Source organism: Felis catus, chromosome A1 (genome assembly GCF_018350175.1).
Source record: "Felis catus isolate Fca126 chromosome A1, F.catus_Fca126_mat1.0, whole genome shotgun sequence".
Taxonomy (NCBI): Eukaryota; Metazoa; Chordata; class Mammalia; order Carnivora; family Felidae; genus Felis; species Felis catus.
Genome location: NC_058368.1, coordinates 117148464 through 117163779, shown reverse-complemented (window position 1 = coordinate 117163779; position 15316 = coordinate 117148464). Strand labels below are relative to the sequence as shown.

Here is a 15316-nt window from a genome sequence, read left to right as displayed (position 1 = left end):
CTCTGAGCTGTCAGCACAGAGCCCGACACAGGGCTCAAACCTGTGAACTGTGGGATCATGACCTGAGCGGAAGTTTGATGCTTAAGTAACTGAGCCACCCAGGCGCCCCCAAAGAGGTATTTTCTATAGGAAACCTGGAATCATCTGAAGCGCACAAATGGTCATTTTTCCTAGAGCCCTCCTGGCTGATCAGCATATTGTCATACTTGGGCTGGGGAAAGATCATGTGACTCTCTCAGGAGCCTGCCCTGTGTGAGCCTTCCTGGAATAGGTCTGCAGGAAAGCCCACACCTATCCATGCCCACAAAGAAGGAGGCACAGCCAATCCAAGCCCTGCAGCCTGCAGCAGATTTGAAATGTGCCAATGCCACAACCTGAGCACACAATGACAAAGGTGAGGAAGATACAGGACACTGCAGCCACTGTCACCACCAAGTATAATGTGAGGTCTGAGATCTCTGGGTAGGTGAGGACCTCCAGACTGTTGAGGTCAGCCAGGCCACCTGGGATGCTGTGGGCCAAGGCTGCAGTGAGGGTGAAAGTGGCCGAGAGAGGGGGCTGGCCTTGGTCCTGGACCACCACCACCAGGCTCTGCTTGAGCCAGTCTCTGTGCAGCAGGGCCCATGCAGTGCACACCTTTCCTGTGTGGAGTCCTACCATGAAGAGCCCTGGCTCACTGGCCTTGAACAGGTGGTAGGCCTGGTGTTCTGACACAAGTCTCTGTCTATAGCCACCTTGGTCACCAGGTAGCCAGGTTCTGTGGAGCAGGGTACCAGTTCCATGATGGTGGAACATGTCAGTGGGGAGAGTAGGGTCCAGGATTTCTGGTGCGTTGTCCTTCTGGTCCAGCACAAACAAGTTCAGTGACATGTTGCTGGTGAGTAGGGGGTTCCTTCCCACTGTCACTTGCCTTCACTTGCATTTGAGATCACAAAACTGCTCATGTTGAAGGGATGCAGTGTGTATACGAGCCAGTGTGTCGGAACTGGTGGAGACATAGGACGACCCTTGGATAGTGTCCTCAGCCAAGGAGTGAATAACCTGGGCATTCTTGTCACTGTTGGAATCATGGCCTGTCACTGAGAAGATGAAGGTTCTTCTATGGCTGTTCTTAAGGAGACAGACTGTGTAGAAGTTTTCAGGGAAGGAAGGTGTACTGTCATTGACAATGATCACATGCAGGATGATGTAAATTTCTGTCTGTTGTGGTCACTGTGATGTTATATTCAGAAGTTTCTTCTCTGTCAAGAATTCATACTTTCAACAATCTACAATAATCTATTGACTTTTCTAATTGAAAAGGTAAATAATGGAGTGCCTGAGTGGCTCAGCCGGTTGAGTGTCTGACTCGTGATTTCAGCTTTATGATACCAGGGTCATGGGATCAAGCCTTGTGCTGGTGTCTGTACTGAGCATGGAGCCTGCTTGGGATTCTCTCTCTCCCTCTGCCCCTCCGCCACTCACAGTTTTGTGCTCTCTCAGAGGAAGGAGGAGGAGGAGGAGGAGGAAGAGTAAAGAAAAAGAAAAAAAAAAAAGAAAAGGTAAATTATGAGGAGTGTAACAGACAACTTGACCATTCTTCCCGGAGTCTTGGTCATGCACATTCAAAAAGGCAATTACTGTTCCAGGAAGAGTATTTTCTAAGACTGGACTAAACAGAGATGTAATGATCACTTCTGGCCTATTGTCATTTACATCTTCTACTGAAATGAGCACTTTGGTCCTCCCTAAAAGTGCCCCCACATCTTCAGCTTGTATTTCCATTTCATAAAATGCACATTCTTCATAATCTAGACTCCCTGCTGTTGATATTTCACCGGTATTTTCATTAAGATGGAATAGCGGAGATTGCTTTTCACTAATTTTCCAAAATCTATAGGCCACTTCTCCATTGGCTCCCTCATCTGGGTCGCTAGCGCTCACAGTAAGCAGCAGGGTGCCCGGGGCCACGTTCTCTGGGACTTTCACTCGGTAAATCGGTTGAGTAAAAACCGGGGCATTGTCGTTTGTATCCAACACCGTCACGTGGATGTGCACTGTGCTGGAGCGACGCGGGTCACCGCCATCAGAGGCGATGAGGAGCAGATGGTGAGCAGCCTCTTCCTCTCGGTCCAAGGCCTGCTCCAGCACCAGCTCTGGGTGTAGAGTTCCGTCATCTCCAGTCTGCACTTCCAGAGAGAAGTAGTGATTGGGGCTGAGCTGGTAGCTCTGTAAGGAATTCATGCCCACATCCGGGTCAACAGCCTCTGGGAGTGGGTAATGTGTTCCAGGTGCAGCGATTTCATTAACTTTTACTTCCAGATTTTCGACCTGGAATTTTGGATTATTATCATTGATATCAGTGATTTCTATTTCTATCCCAAAAAGTTTTCTTCTGCCCTCAACCAGGATACTGATATTTACTAGCCACTGTGTGCTCTGAGCGCAGAGTTCCTCCTAGTCTATCCTGCCTGCAGTGACCAAGACAAGCCACTTTGCAGGTTCAGAGCGAAAAACTGAGTCCTACTTCTGGAGACGATGCAGACTCCACGGTCCACCAGCCCCAGATCCTTGGAGATATTTCCCCAGGATACAGCCTTCTTCTGTCTCTTCAGGTGCCGAGTAGTGGATCTGGCTGGCCCTGGTCTCCCATAGCCTCCACGGGCACAGCAGAACCAGTCCTTTGCAGTGCGGGCAATTCAGTGGAGTGTCTGTTGTTGCTTCACTATGCATAATGTTTTTCAGAATGCTTTCTGTGCAAACTGACTCCTTAGGTTCTTTAACCTCCTGCAAATTATGATGATCTTTTTCCTAAGGAGAAACCAGAGTGCCCCAAGAAGGTGAGTTTTGTGGCAGCTTTTGCTGAGGTTTGTGGGCTCTGTGGGACTCTGTGTAGTTGCAGATCTGAACAGCTGGATGGAGAGCTGATTGAACTTTTCTTAAAGTTGGTGAACAGTGGCACTCGGAGTCCTAACCTGTCACTACATGCGCTGAGATAAGTAATGCTTGATTATAGATAACCGAGAAAGACAATACTCTTCTAACTATGTAGACTTGTCTCACTGTTTCTTGCATTCTCATTTCAAAAGCAATTACCATTTTGGAATGTTAGTTGAAAATGAAGTGGAATGGAACTTCTATTAAATGTATTGTTAAACTGCCACTTTTTCTTAACATCAAATTAACTTATTCTTGGTAGAATTTTGCTTTCTTTCTAGATATGTAAATTATTCTAACTTCAGTTTTATAATGTTTCAAAAATTTTCTGTATGTCATTATTTTCTACAGTAACCACAATGTGCAATCCTCTTTGGAAACAGACTTCTTCTTAGTTTTATATATACATGGATTATTCACTTTGAAGTTATTTTATAAGATTAATTTATTCAGATAATGAATTTGCTGGAGTAAGTTTTCCTTAAAATTTCATTGACAAAAATAATTTTAATAAGGCAACAGTAATAGCTTCTCTCACCTAATACTGCTAAATTTTGAAAGGATTGGTTTTTTAAAGTTACATATTTGTGAATGTTAAACTTTTATGCTGGTTTAAATTTTTTGTACTCTTCTATGTGAATACATAATGCATACACAGGTTATGGCATTTGGAATATTCAAATAAACATATATTGAAAAGCAAGTTTCCACTTCAATACTTCCATAAATAAAATATGCAGTTCAAAGTAGTCTTAAACTTCTTATTGTAAAGGTCACTTAAATCTGTAATAATTAGAGAAAAAGAACACAAGATGTAGAACCAATTATTACTACTAAAAAACAAAAAGTGCCATTATGAGAAATTCTTACAGGGGCACCTGGGTGGCTCAGTCAGCTGACCATTCAACTCTTGATTTCATTCAAGTCATGATATTATAATTCATGGGATTGAGCCCCAAGTTGGGCTCTGCACTGACATCAGGTAGCCTGCTTGGGATTCTCTCCCTTTCCCTTTCTCTCTGCCCTTCTCCACCTCAATAAATAAATAAACTTAAAAAAAAAAAAGAAATTCTTTCAGGGGCACATGACTGGTTCCATGAGTTGAGCATGTGACTTTTTTTTTTAAGTTTCCTGATTTATTTTGAAAGAGAGCACAAGCAGGGGAGGGGCGGAGAGAGAAGGAGAGAGAATCATAAGCAGGCTCTACACTGTTGCACAGAACCTGACACGGGGCTTGACCCCACGAACCTTGAGATCATGATCTGAGCTGAAATATGGAGTCAGACGCTTAACTGACTGAGCCACCCAGGCACCCCAAGCATGGGACTCTTGATCTCAGCCTCGTGAGTTCAAACCCCATGTTGACCTAGAGCTTACATTAAAAAAAAAAAAAAACTCTTTCAGCAATTTGTAAAGAAATCATTTACTGAAGCAGTTACTAGGGGAGACCAAGAAAAAGACTGATATTTAAGAAATGGCAACTTTGCACATAAAATTAGTAATTTTTGCCATAAGAGTGGAAAATTTGGGATTCTCTTTCCTCTAATCACTAATGTTTAGAGCTCCAAATAATAAGACAAATCCAGTGACTCACCCCCTCTTCCTGGCCTCAAGTGATAGAGGCAACAGCATTTCCTTTTCTTGTGTCAAGTGTTTTTTTCTTAAATTAACTATAAGCGTAGAGGAGGATTTTGCAATCAAGAAAACTTAGAGGAACACAGATAATGAACTGGACCTTCTAATGAGTTTACTGAGCCTTTCTCTACGCCCTCCACCCACACTATTTTCCTTACAGTTTTAGGGCATTCACAGAGTCATGACTAGGTAGATACAAAGAACCAGACATGAGGAATAAACATAAAAAAGATGGAAACTGTACTAGTGAAATCAGCAAAGGAGATAGCTAGTAGTAGTTTTTTTTGCTTTAAAAGATGAGTTAAATGAATGCCTATTTTAAATTTAATGTTTACTTACATGTAACAAAATTTCAAATATTTTAGGGGTCCCTGGATGGCTCAGTTGGTTAAGCATCCAACTTCAGCTCAGGCTAGATTCCTGAGTTCGAGCCCCACATCAGGTTCTGTCTGTGCTGACAGCTCAGACCCTAGGTACTCCTTCCAATTCTGTCTCCCTCGCTCTCTGCCCCTCCCCCACTCACACTCTGTCTCTCTCTCAAAAATGAATAAACATTAAAAAAAAATTTTAAAGGGGCACCTGGGTGGCTCAGTCCTTGAGCATCTGACTTCATCTCAGGTCATGATCTCATGGTTGATGATTTTGAGCCCTGCGTCAGCTCTGTGCTGACAGCTCAGAGCCTGGAGCCTGCTTTGGATTCTATGCCTCTCTCTCTCTCTGCTCCCGCCCCCCCCCCGCTTGTGCTCTGTCTCTCTAATGAATAAATATAACCCTTAAAAATTTTTTTAAATTTTTTAATTCAAATATTTTAAATAAATGAGGCAATCAGTGGATAAGTTTCATTACCTTTGAAAAAAGCAATAAGAAATTGATATAATACTTCCAATGTGAAGTAAGAAGCACACTCTCCCTACTTTGTAAATCTGAACTTGGTGCAATAACTCTATTATATATCACATAACTACTCCCAAATCACCACTCTCTTTAAAAAATGTTAGTACAGCTCTCTGATGAGCTGTAATACCCTTAAGACAACTCGCTAACCTTAGAACCATAATATATTTTCATAGAAGTATGAAAAAGTGGATAGATGATGAAAAGGAGTAGACACTTAAACAAAACTCACCGCCATTTGAGTTTCAGGATGGGAAGTCGACTCACTGGAATTACAAAGCGGAAATAAGGCCCCAGATGAATCACTGCAAAGTAGTATATCTTGTCCTGAACTCAACTGCTCATTACATTTTAGAAAATTAAACTCTGTCTTTCCAGTCTGGGCAACGCACAAATTGTAGGAATAAGGCAAAGTCCCCTCACTGTAGTTAGGAGGAACCACAGGTCCAGACTTGACACAAAGACCAGGCTGAAAGCAGCCCCAGGCAGCGGGGCTGGGGGAGCGGCGCAGGCGCAGGGCCACCGCCAGAATCACCGCAAGGAGGAAGAGCACCGAGATCAAGGCCAAAGCCACCACCAGGTAAAACTGCAGCTCGGCCTGGGGGTCAGAGGGCTCCGGACGGTCGCTGACATCCGGCAGTACTTCTTGGAGGCTGTCGGCGAAAACCAGGTGCAGCGTGGCGGTGGCAGAGAGGGGCGGCTGCCCCCCGTCCCGCACGGCGACCAGCAGGCGCTGGCGGGCCGCGTCCCTGTCGCCCAAAGCACGCGCAGTGCGCACCTCGCCCGTGCGCAGCCCCAGGCTGAAGAGTCCGGGCTCGCTGGCCTGCAGCACGTGGTACGACAGCCACGCATTGTGTCCCGAGTCGGCGTCCACCGCCACCACCTTGGTGACCAGGTAGCCGGGCTGCGCGGCGCGCGGCACCGTGTCGAAGAGCGCCGAGCCGTCGGGCCCCAGCGCCGGGTACAGCACCCTAGGCGCGTTGTCGTTGCGGTCGCCCACCAACACGCGCAGGCTCACGTTGGCGCTGAGCGCGGGCGAGCCCTGGTCGCGGGCCTGCACCGTCAGCTCGAAGGCGCGCAGCTGCTCGTGGTCGAAGGCGCGCTGCGCGAACACTACGCCGCTCTGCGCGCTCACGGACACGTAGGACGCCAGCGCCCGCGGCTCCAGGTCGCTGGCCACGATGGAGTAGGAGACGTGGCCGCTGGGTCCCAGGTCGGGGTCGGAGGCGCTGACTTGGGCGATGGAGGCTCCTGGAGGGTTGTTCTCCATCACGTGAACCATGTAGGAGGCCTGGAGGAAAACCGGAGCGTTGTCGTTGATATCAGTGATGATCAAAGTGACACTTTTGCTAGCTGAGAGGGGCGGCTTTCCCCTGTCGGTGGCTGTGATGGTGACATTGTACTCTGGGGTCTGTTCTCGGTCCAGAGTCCCATCTATTACCAATTTATATGAATTTTTTGATGAAGAGATTATCTGAAAAGGAACTTCACCCTCTAATCGACAATTAACCTCCCCATTCTCCCCGGAATCTTGATCGTATATTTTGATCAAAGCAATTAGCGTTCCTGGCGCTGCGTTTTCCAGAATCATTTCGACTAGAGAATGGAATGTAATTTCTGGGCTGTTGTCATTTTCATCTTGAATATTAATTTCAACTGTACATTGTGCAGCCAGTCCTCCACCATCCCTCGCTTCCACCACTATAGAATATTCCTTGATTTCTTCGAAATCCAGCATTCTTAGAGTTGTAATTTCCCCGCTCTTTGAATTCAGACTGAAGACTTGCCCAGTCCTGTAGAAAGAATAAGTGATTTCCGAGTTGATGCCTTCATCTTGGTCAGTGGCTGATACTTGCAGCACTGTGGTGCCTGGGGGCACGTTTTCTGGAAGGCTTACTCTGTACATGTCCTGGTTGAATACAGGGGGGTTATCATTGGCATCAGTGACCTGGATACGGAGCTCAGTGGTGCCGCTTAGTGGGGGATCTCCGCCATCCATGGCAGTCAGAACTAAACGATGGTAACTCTGTTGTTCCCGGTCTAAACGTTTCTCCAACGCCAATTCTGGGTATTTACTACCATCTTGTTTCTCTTTATTTATCAATGAGAAACTAGGGCTAAGAGAGAGTTTATAAATCCGCAGAGAGTTTAAGCCAATATCGGCATCTTCCGCTGCTTCTAATATAAACCGTGTGCCTGGCACCGTAGACTCACTTATTTGCAGCTCAAAAGAAGTTTGCGTGAATTTTGGTGTGTGGTCATTAATATCTTCGATGTCCACACTCACGTGATAAAAGTTCAACGGATTTTCAGCAACAGCCTCAAATTCCAGAGCACAGGCTGGCTTCTTCCCACAAATCTGCTCCCGGTCTAGCCTGCCGCTCACAAGTAGCTCCCCGCTCTTGGCGCTCACAGTGAAGTAAGGTTTTTCCGAACTGATGCGCAGTTGCCGACTCGGTAACTCATGGACGCTGAGTCCCAAATCCTTGGCGAGGTTCCCCACCACCGAGCCCTCGGGCATTTCTTCGGGAATCCGATAGCGGATCTGCTCTGAGAGCGCCGGGCAGAACAAAGACAGCAGGAAGGGAAAGAGCACTGGCCGCCTCTCAGCCCAGCCCCTTTCCCCAGCGCCGCTCCCCATCCCTTTTGCTCCCCTCAGGTTGCTCACCGGCCTGGAGACGCCGGATTACAAATAATCTCTGTGCTGCAGATGTCCGGAGCTCCGAACAGGCTATATTTCCAGCGTGAGGGTCGGGGTTCCCTCTTTTCCAGAGGAGGAAGTTGTGTAAAGGCTCGAGCTAGAGAGCCTGATACAGGGAAAGTGCGCTGCGGCTGCGCGAGAAGATGGCCAGTGCCCAAGCTCTGCACTTTGGCCAACAGCGGCGCCCACAGTCCGCACTGGGAAACTGCAGCCCCTGCTGCTTCAGTTTAACCAGTTACAATAATCACAATCCAGCGCCTAACTGAACAAGCCACGTTTTAATGTTAATATATTTAATATCTTAAATTATAAAGCCTTCTTTAATATATATTTTCTCTTGTTTCCAAATTATTAGAAATGTGATGAGTTTTTATATTAACCGACATATCTGGTCCATCCATTTCACCCTACTACAAACATACATTGAACTCTTGCCTTGTACTTAGTAGTGCCCTTGTCAGTGATGATATAACAATGCAACAATGAATAAGACACAGGTCTTGACCTTAGAAATTTTATCATATACTGTATTCACAAATTCATTTCTGTTTATTAGGTATGATATGTGAAACAATCTTAATCTTCTTTCACGATTCCTAAATGTTTCCCCCAACATCTCTACATTATAAATGTTATTTAATATAATATGTATTAGAGAATACCAATAGTGTTGAAAACTATTCTGTAAAGCTTTGCAGTTTCATACCAATCCTCAAGCATCTCCTTCTGATAATATCAACACTCTCTTCAAAAAAATTTTTACTCGTTTGACTACCTAAGGAAGCATTCATTTTTAAAAAACCTGTCCCTATGATGTAGCCAAGGGATGATTTACTCTACCTCCTTCTTCATATCTCACAATTACTTGGCTTATGTCATGCCCAACATCATACATGAATTCATTCTTAAAAGTCACTAGGGAAGGGGCGCCTGGGTGGCGCAGTTGGTTAAGTGTCCGACTTCAGCCAGGTCACGATCTCGCGGCCCGTGAGTTCGAGCCCCGCGTCAGGCTCTGGGCTGATGGCTCGGAGCCTGGAGCCTGTTTCCGATTCTGTGTCTCCCTCTCTCTCTGCCCCTCCCCCGTTCATGCTCTGTTTCTCTCTGTCCCAAAAAATAAATAAAAACGTTGAAAAAATTTAAAAAAAAAAGTCACTAGGGAAATGTTTATTCTTCAATATAAAGTCACAAAGGGATACTTCAGCAGACCACCTGACTTTCTGATCTATGTATCTATGTAATACTGAAGCAATGACTTTGGAATTGAGCTTCTGGTAAGTTTATTTGCATAAATTTCCTGGATAAATGTCATTTGTTCTAATTATTTTATTCCATTTGTTGAAATTTTTGAACAATCAGTGAATCTTTTGAACAAGAGTAAGGATTTTATTTTCTATCAGGGCAAGTTTCAAAACACTTAAAAATTGCAAAATGTCAATAATACAGTTGTTCCCTCAAATGACTGTGCACCCAAACACTACAGAAAATACGAAGTTAACTCCCACGCATAGGATGTGCAAAATAGGAGGGAACACTACACAATCCTTCAGACATGCCCTTTTTATAACTAACAAATGATTTATTGTGTTTTCCACTCTCATGTGATGACAAATCAATGGTAAGCACTGTTAAAATGCTATAACAAGGAATACAGAAGACATAAAATCTAGATGGAATCATTTTTAGTTGAATTGATGAGCTTGTTTAGAATCTGTTTACATGAAACTACTTTTTTTTTTAAACTACATTCTCAAACTCTCTCACCATGAGAACATTTCACATGGCTGTCCAATCAAAACAGCTCATTGGAACTTAGTGAAAACATGTTCTTCTTTATGCTACAAAATGACATTTTATTTAAAGTATGATTTTGTTGTTTTTATGGGGGGGGTTGATGGACATTTCAGGCTTTAGATTCTACGTCTTCTTTAGTATGAGCTCTTGGAGACCAATGACACATAAAGGAACCAGTCTCACCTCCCACCAAAATCCATCCTTTCAAATGTATTTATGTTTTAAAATATAATAAGTATTAAAATTTTGAAGGGTGCTGATGCAAGCACAAGGCTTATAAAAGAGGTTTAAAATGAAGAAATCCTCAAAGACCTAGAAAACTTCAAGACCTTCAAGATCCAAATCCTAAACAGATTTCTAAAATTCTGAAATGTATTTTACTTTTACCAAGCTAATACAAGGATTTAAAAGTCTCAGTTATATATCCCCTATTTATACAAAAAACTTACCATATGTGGTTGGGTAACTACTTCTTAAGTGAATGAGTGATAAGTGGTAATTATAGTAACATACAAAGGATTTTATTTTTAAAAAATTTTAAGGTAATCTCCACATGTAAAGTGGGGCTCCAACTCACTACCCTGAGATCAAGAGTCACGTGCTTTGCCAAATGAGCCGGCCAGGTGCCCCATATATGGAAGATGTTAAAAGGTTGAGAATCAATGTTTAAACAATCTTGTCCGAGCCTTTGGAGAGCAAATGAAACCAACTATCATGATTAGAGCTCAATTTTATAGTATTACCACTAAAACAAACCAAAAACTTTGTGGTACACCTTTTCAAAATATTTTGAACTGTCTCCGCAATGTATGTCCGAAAACATAAATTTATAAAAAATATAATTTCCCTGAGAATTAAAACGTACACAGAACTGAACTCACCTGAATAGAAGCAGCTTCATCCTTACATTCATGAAAATCTACGGATGTTAATAAGGGATCATTTTTCTCACAACTCTCCAGACTGATAAGTGTGTCCACGTAGTTGGGATGGGGGAAAATCTCGTGATTCGCCTGCGAGTCCGCGGTGAGGGAGACCTCCTGGGAATACTTCTCCAGGAAAGCCTGCACCCCGTCGACGCCCACAAAGTGCGAGGCGGGCACGCCCACCAGCCCGCCTCCTGAAGCCTGAAGCAGGCGCGTCGAGTGCCAGCGCCTCAGCCTGAGAGCCAGCAGCACGATCACAAAGGCAAGGAAGACACAGGAGACTGCGGCCACTGCCACCACCAGGTACAGCGTGAGGTCAGAATCGTCTGAGTTAGCAGAGGTCCTGACGCTACCCAGGTCGGCCAGGACGGCTGGAATGCTGTCGGCCACCACCACGGTGAGCATGACGGTGGCCGAGAGAGGGGGTTGGCCGTGGTCTTGCACTGCCACCACTAGGCTCTGCTTGAGCGCATCTCTGTCCTGCAGGGCCCGTGCTGTGCGCACCTCGCCCGTGTGCAGCCCCACCGTGAAAAGTCCTGGCTCACTGGCCTTGAGCAGGCGGTAGGACAGCCAGGCGTTCTGGCCAGAGTCTCTATCCACCGCCACCACCTTGGTCACCAGGTATCCGGCCTCTGCGGATCGGGGCGCCAGCTCCACACCTGTGGAACCGTCCGTAGGGAGGGTGGGGTACAGGATCTCTGGCACGTTGTCATTCTGGTCCAACACAAATATGCTCACAGACACGTTGCTGCTGAGTGGAGGGTCTCCGCTGTCTCTGGCAGTCACCAGTAGCTGCAAGTCTCGTAAGTGCTCATAGTCGAAGGAGCACAGTGCATATAGGACGCCTGTGTCTGAGTTGATGGAGACATAGGAGGAGACAGGTGACCCCATGATGATATCCTCAGTCACAGAGTAAGTGACCTGGGCATTGTTGCCACTGTCAGGGTCGTGGGCCATCACAGTGAAGATGGAGGCACCTCTGGGGTTGTTCTCTGGGATATACGCTGAGTAGGAGGCATGAGGGAAAGTGGGTGGATTGTCATTGGTATCTGCCACATACAGGGTGATATGAATTTCAGTAGATAGAGAAGGGGTTCCTAGATCTGAGGCCGTCACTGTGATGTTGTACATAGGGATCTTTTCTCGGTCCAGATAGTTCCATGTCACCAATCTATAATAATTATCTATTGATTTTTCTAATTGAAAAGGTAGATTACGAGGTGCATAACAGACAACTTGACCATTCTTCCCGGAGTCTCGGTCATGCACATTCAAAAAGGCAATTACTGTTCCAGGAAGAGTATTTTCTAAGACTGGACTAAACAGAGATGTAATGATCACTTCTGGCCTATTGTCATTTACATCTTCCACTGAAATGAGCACTTTGGTCCTCCCTAAAAGTGCCCCCACATCTTCAGCTTGTATTTCCATTTCATAAAATGCACATTCTTCATAATCTAGACTCCCTGCTGTTGATATTTCACCGGTATTTTCATTAAGATGGAATAGCGGAGATTGCTTTTCACTAATTTTCCAAAATCTATAGGCCACTTCTCCATTGGCTCCCTCATCTGGGTCGCTAGCGCTCACAGTAAGCAGCAGGGTGCCCGGGGCCACGTTCTCTGGGACTTTCACTCGGTAAATCGGTTGAGTAAAAACCGGGGCATTGTCGTTTGTATCCAACACCGTCACGTGGATGTGCACTGTGCTGGAGCGACGCGGGTCACCGCCATCAGAGGCGATGAGGAGCAGATGGTGAGCAGCCTCTTCCTCTCGGTCCAGGGCCTGCTCCAGCACCAGCTCTGGGTGTAGAGTTCCGTCATCTCCAGTCTGCACTTCCAGAGAGAAGTAGTGATTGGGGCTGAGCTGGTAGCTCTGTAAGGAATTCATGCCCACATCCGGGTCAACAGCCTCTGGGAGTGGGTAATGTGTTCCAGGTGCAGCGATTTCATTAACTTTTACTTCCAGATTTTCGACCTGGAATTTTGGATTATTATCATTGATATCAGTGATTTCTATTTCTATCCCAAAAAGTTTTCCTCTGCCCTCAACTAGGATATTGATATTTACTAGACACTGTGTGCTCTGAGTGCAGATCTCCTCCCGGTCTATCCTGCCCGCCGTGATCAAGCTACCAGTTCTCCAATCCAGAGCAAAGAGCTGTGTCCTACCTCTAGAGACGATGCGGACTCCGTGCTTCACCAGCTCTTGTGACTCCAGATTCAGGTCCTTTGAGATATTACCCACAAAGGATCCTTTGTCGCTCTCTTCTGGCACCGAATAGTGGATCTGTCCTCTCCCGATTTCCCAGAGCGTGCCCAATAGAGTGTACAGCAGGACCAGCTTGCCGCGTCTCTGGTAATTCTTTGGGGCGGCCATTGTTCTTTCGCTACTGAATCCACTCAGAATCTTCACTGGGCATATGCGTCTTGTTTACCTTTTTGCTGCAGCTATGGAGATCATCTTATATAAAGCTGGAGTGTCTCAGATTTAGGAACGGAGTTTCGCTGCAGCTTTGCAGTTGGTCTGTGGGAACTGTGAGTCTTTGCAAGATGGGAGCCTTTATTAACAGGATGGCGTTTGGTTAAATTTATCTCCAAGTAGGTGAACAGCGGCGCTTAGAGTCCTAAGCAGTTACTGCACCCACTTAGATAAGTAATAGTGTATGCCAGGGTATTGAGAGAAAAAAAATTATTCTTGCCTTTTATAGTTTATTTTTAATGTGTTTAACTTGTCTCTGAATTCATATTTTAAAAGTAATTGCCAAGAAGCATGGGATGAAGTAGGGTTAAAGTTTTATAAAGTATTATTAAGTGATATCAAAAGATTTATGGGTTAGTCTCACATTACTCACATTTCTGGAATACATTTACTCTTAAAATGCAAACAATTAAAATTTTATTTTGTGCTATGCCCTAAGCTGTATTGTAAACCTATTATCAAATGAGTAGGGATTCCAGTTGTCACTGGAAATTCATTCATTTTTAGAATAAAGTAGATCTATTGGAGATGACTGACTCAGAAGGTGTTTTATTTCATGTAAACTAATCATTATAGTAAGCTCTCAGTTGCTTTTTAGATATTCTTTTAAAATGCCATTTTAATTACATATTGATAATGTTTTCAAATTAACATTGTGAAATTTAACAGGATAAATGCTTTTACTTTCAAGTATCATCATCAAAGACTATATTGTTTTGTTATTTTACATATTTATTTAGTTAGCTATTGCATTATTTATTTTTAAGTAATCTCTACACCCAACATGGAGCTTGAACTCACAACCCTGAGATCAAGAATCGCATGCTGTACCAACCAACCCAGCCAGGCAACCTGTTTAGCTACTTTATTTAAATTATGTATTTTTTCTATTTGAATAGAAAATGTTTAAAAAATATCAACAAATACACAACAAAAAGCCAATCCCCAGCCTATTCTTCCACAAATGAGAGATGATTATATTTTAGTGCAGACTTAATTAACTTCTTATGAAAGACATATATTCCAAAGTTAATTTTACCCTAATTAGTATTTTGATTCAGAGAACCACAAAAAGAAACACGTAATTATCACTAAACAGTCAGAAAGTGTCAATACAGAAAAAAAACTACGTCTCTTTTCTTCAGCAGTTTGTTAAGTGGCTAGTAACTGAAGCGGTTGCTAACAGAAATCTACAAATGTATTATTTACTATTACACTTGTATGCACATCAGAGTGGCAGTTTTGTCTAAAATTTGAAGAACTGAAGACTATTTTTCTCCTAGAGATAAGAGAATGACTAGAAGACCTCTAGCTATATTAGCTTAGGGCTGCAAAAAAGACAGTTCAAAATGATACAGGAGTGTGTGTGTGGAAAACCTGTGCTGCAAGTAAAAGAAAATGCTTTTTATCTTCTGGTGAGCATAATGATCTAACTGCTAAGTAAAATGCTTTTACACACACACAGTTCATTGCACACAATTGCAATGTGTCTATCTACATAACAATCCATGTTAAGATACCTTATTCCAGAAGGTTCTGAAACAAAGGGGAGTAAATACAAGAAACAACACCACAGTTAAATCAGTTAAGAAAAATGTCTAATGTTAGCGTAACTTTTTTTGTTAAAGGTTTATTTAAATGCCTGTCCACTTTTACATTTACACAATGTCCAAGTTAAAAAATTAATATATTAGGTAAGAAGAAGAAAACTTAGAAAAAAGTCCCATTAGCTTTTAGGAGATAGGCTATAACATCATCTCTTTCCCTTTGTTGATAAAACCACACTCTCACTGCTTTGTAGATCTGAGCCTGGTAAGACACCCCTAAAAGACACATAACTGCTCCTATTTCAACTTTCCTTGAAGAATAGTATGACAGCTATTTTACTTTTTAAAGAAACGTTTAGATCTACAAATTGTATCTTTTCCTATGAATATAAAGAATTGGATAGATTGTAAGAAGCAGGTTATGC

General features: G+C 43.8%; 2 protein-coding genes across 20 annotated transcripts in view; both read right to left on the bottom strand.

Moving 5' to 3' along the window:
* Window positions 1-15316, bottom strand: part of LOC101100942 (protocadherin gamma-C4) — a 175264-nt gene that overhangs the window by 90686 nt on the left and 69262 nt on the right. The window contains exons 1-2 of one of the 19 annotated variants that reach the window (XM_045039872.1): window positions 5678-9112; window positions 1490-2790 (exon numbers count right to left, since the gene is read on the bottom strand). The exons of 14 other annotated variants lie outside the window; for them this stretch is intronic. In XM_045039872.1, the coding sequence (XP_044895807.1) occupies window positions 2503-2790; window positions 5678-8086 (2697 nt within the window). In that variant the 5' untranslated portion in view covers window positions 8087-9112 and the 3' untranslated portion in view covers window positions 1490-2502. Of the gene's footprint in view, window positions 1-1489; window positions 2791-3346; window positions 3700-5677; window positions 9113-10818; window positions 15314-15316 lie in introns of those variants that run through there. 4 more of the 19 variants (XM_011282603.4, XM_019833453.3, XM_019833506.3 and 1 more) reach the window with 4 other exon arrangements.
* Window positions 16-1403, bottom strand: LOC105260592 (protocadherin gamma-A3-like). Its single transcript, XM_045039938.1, has one exon. The coding sequence runs from the start codon at window positions 868-870 to the stop codon at window positions 292-294; it is 579 nt and encodes a 192-aa protein (XP_044895873.1). The 5' UTR covers window positions 871-1403; the 3' UTR covers window positions 16-291.

Excerpts from the sequence above, each read along its gene's own strand:
- LOC105260592 (XM_045039938.1), bottom strand. The coding sequence starts at position 870 with ATGTCACTGAACTTGTTTGTGCTGGACCAGAAGGACAACGCACCAGAA.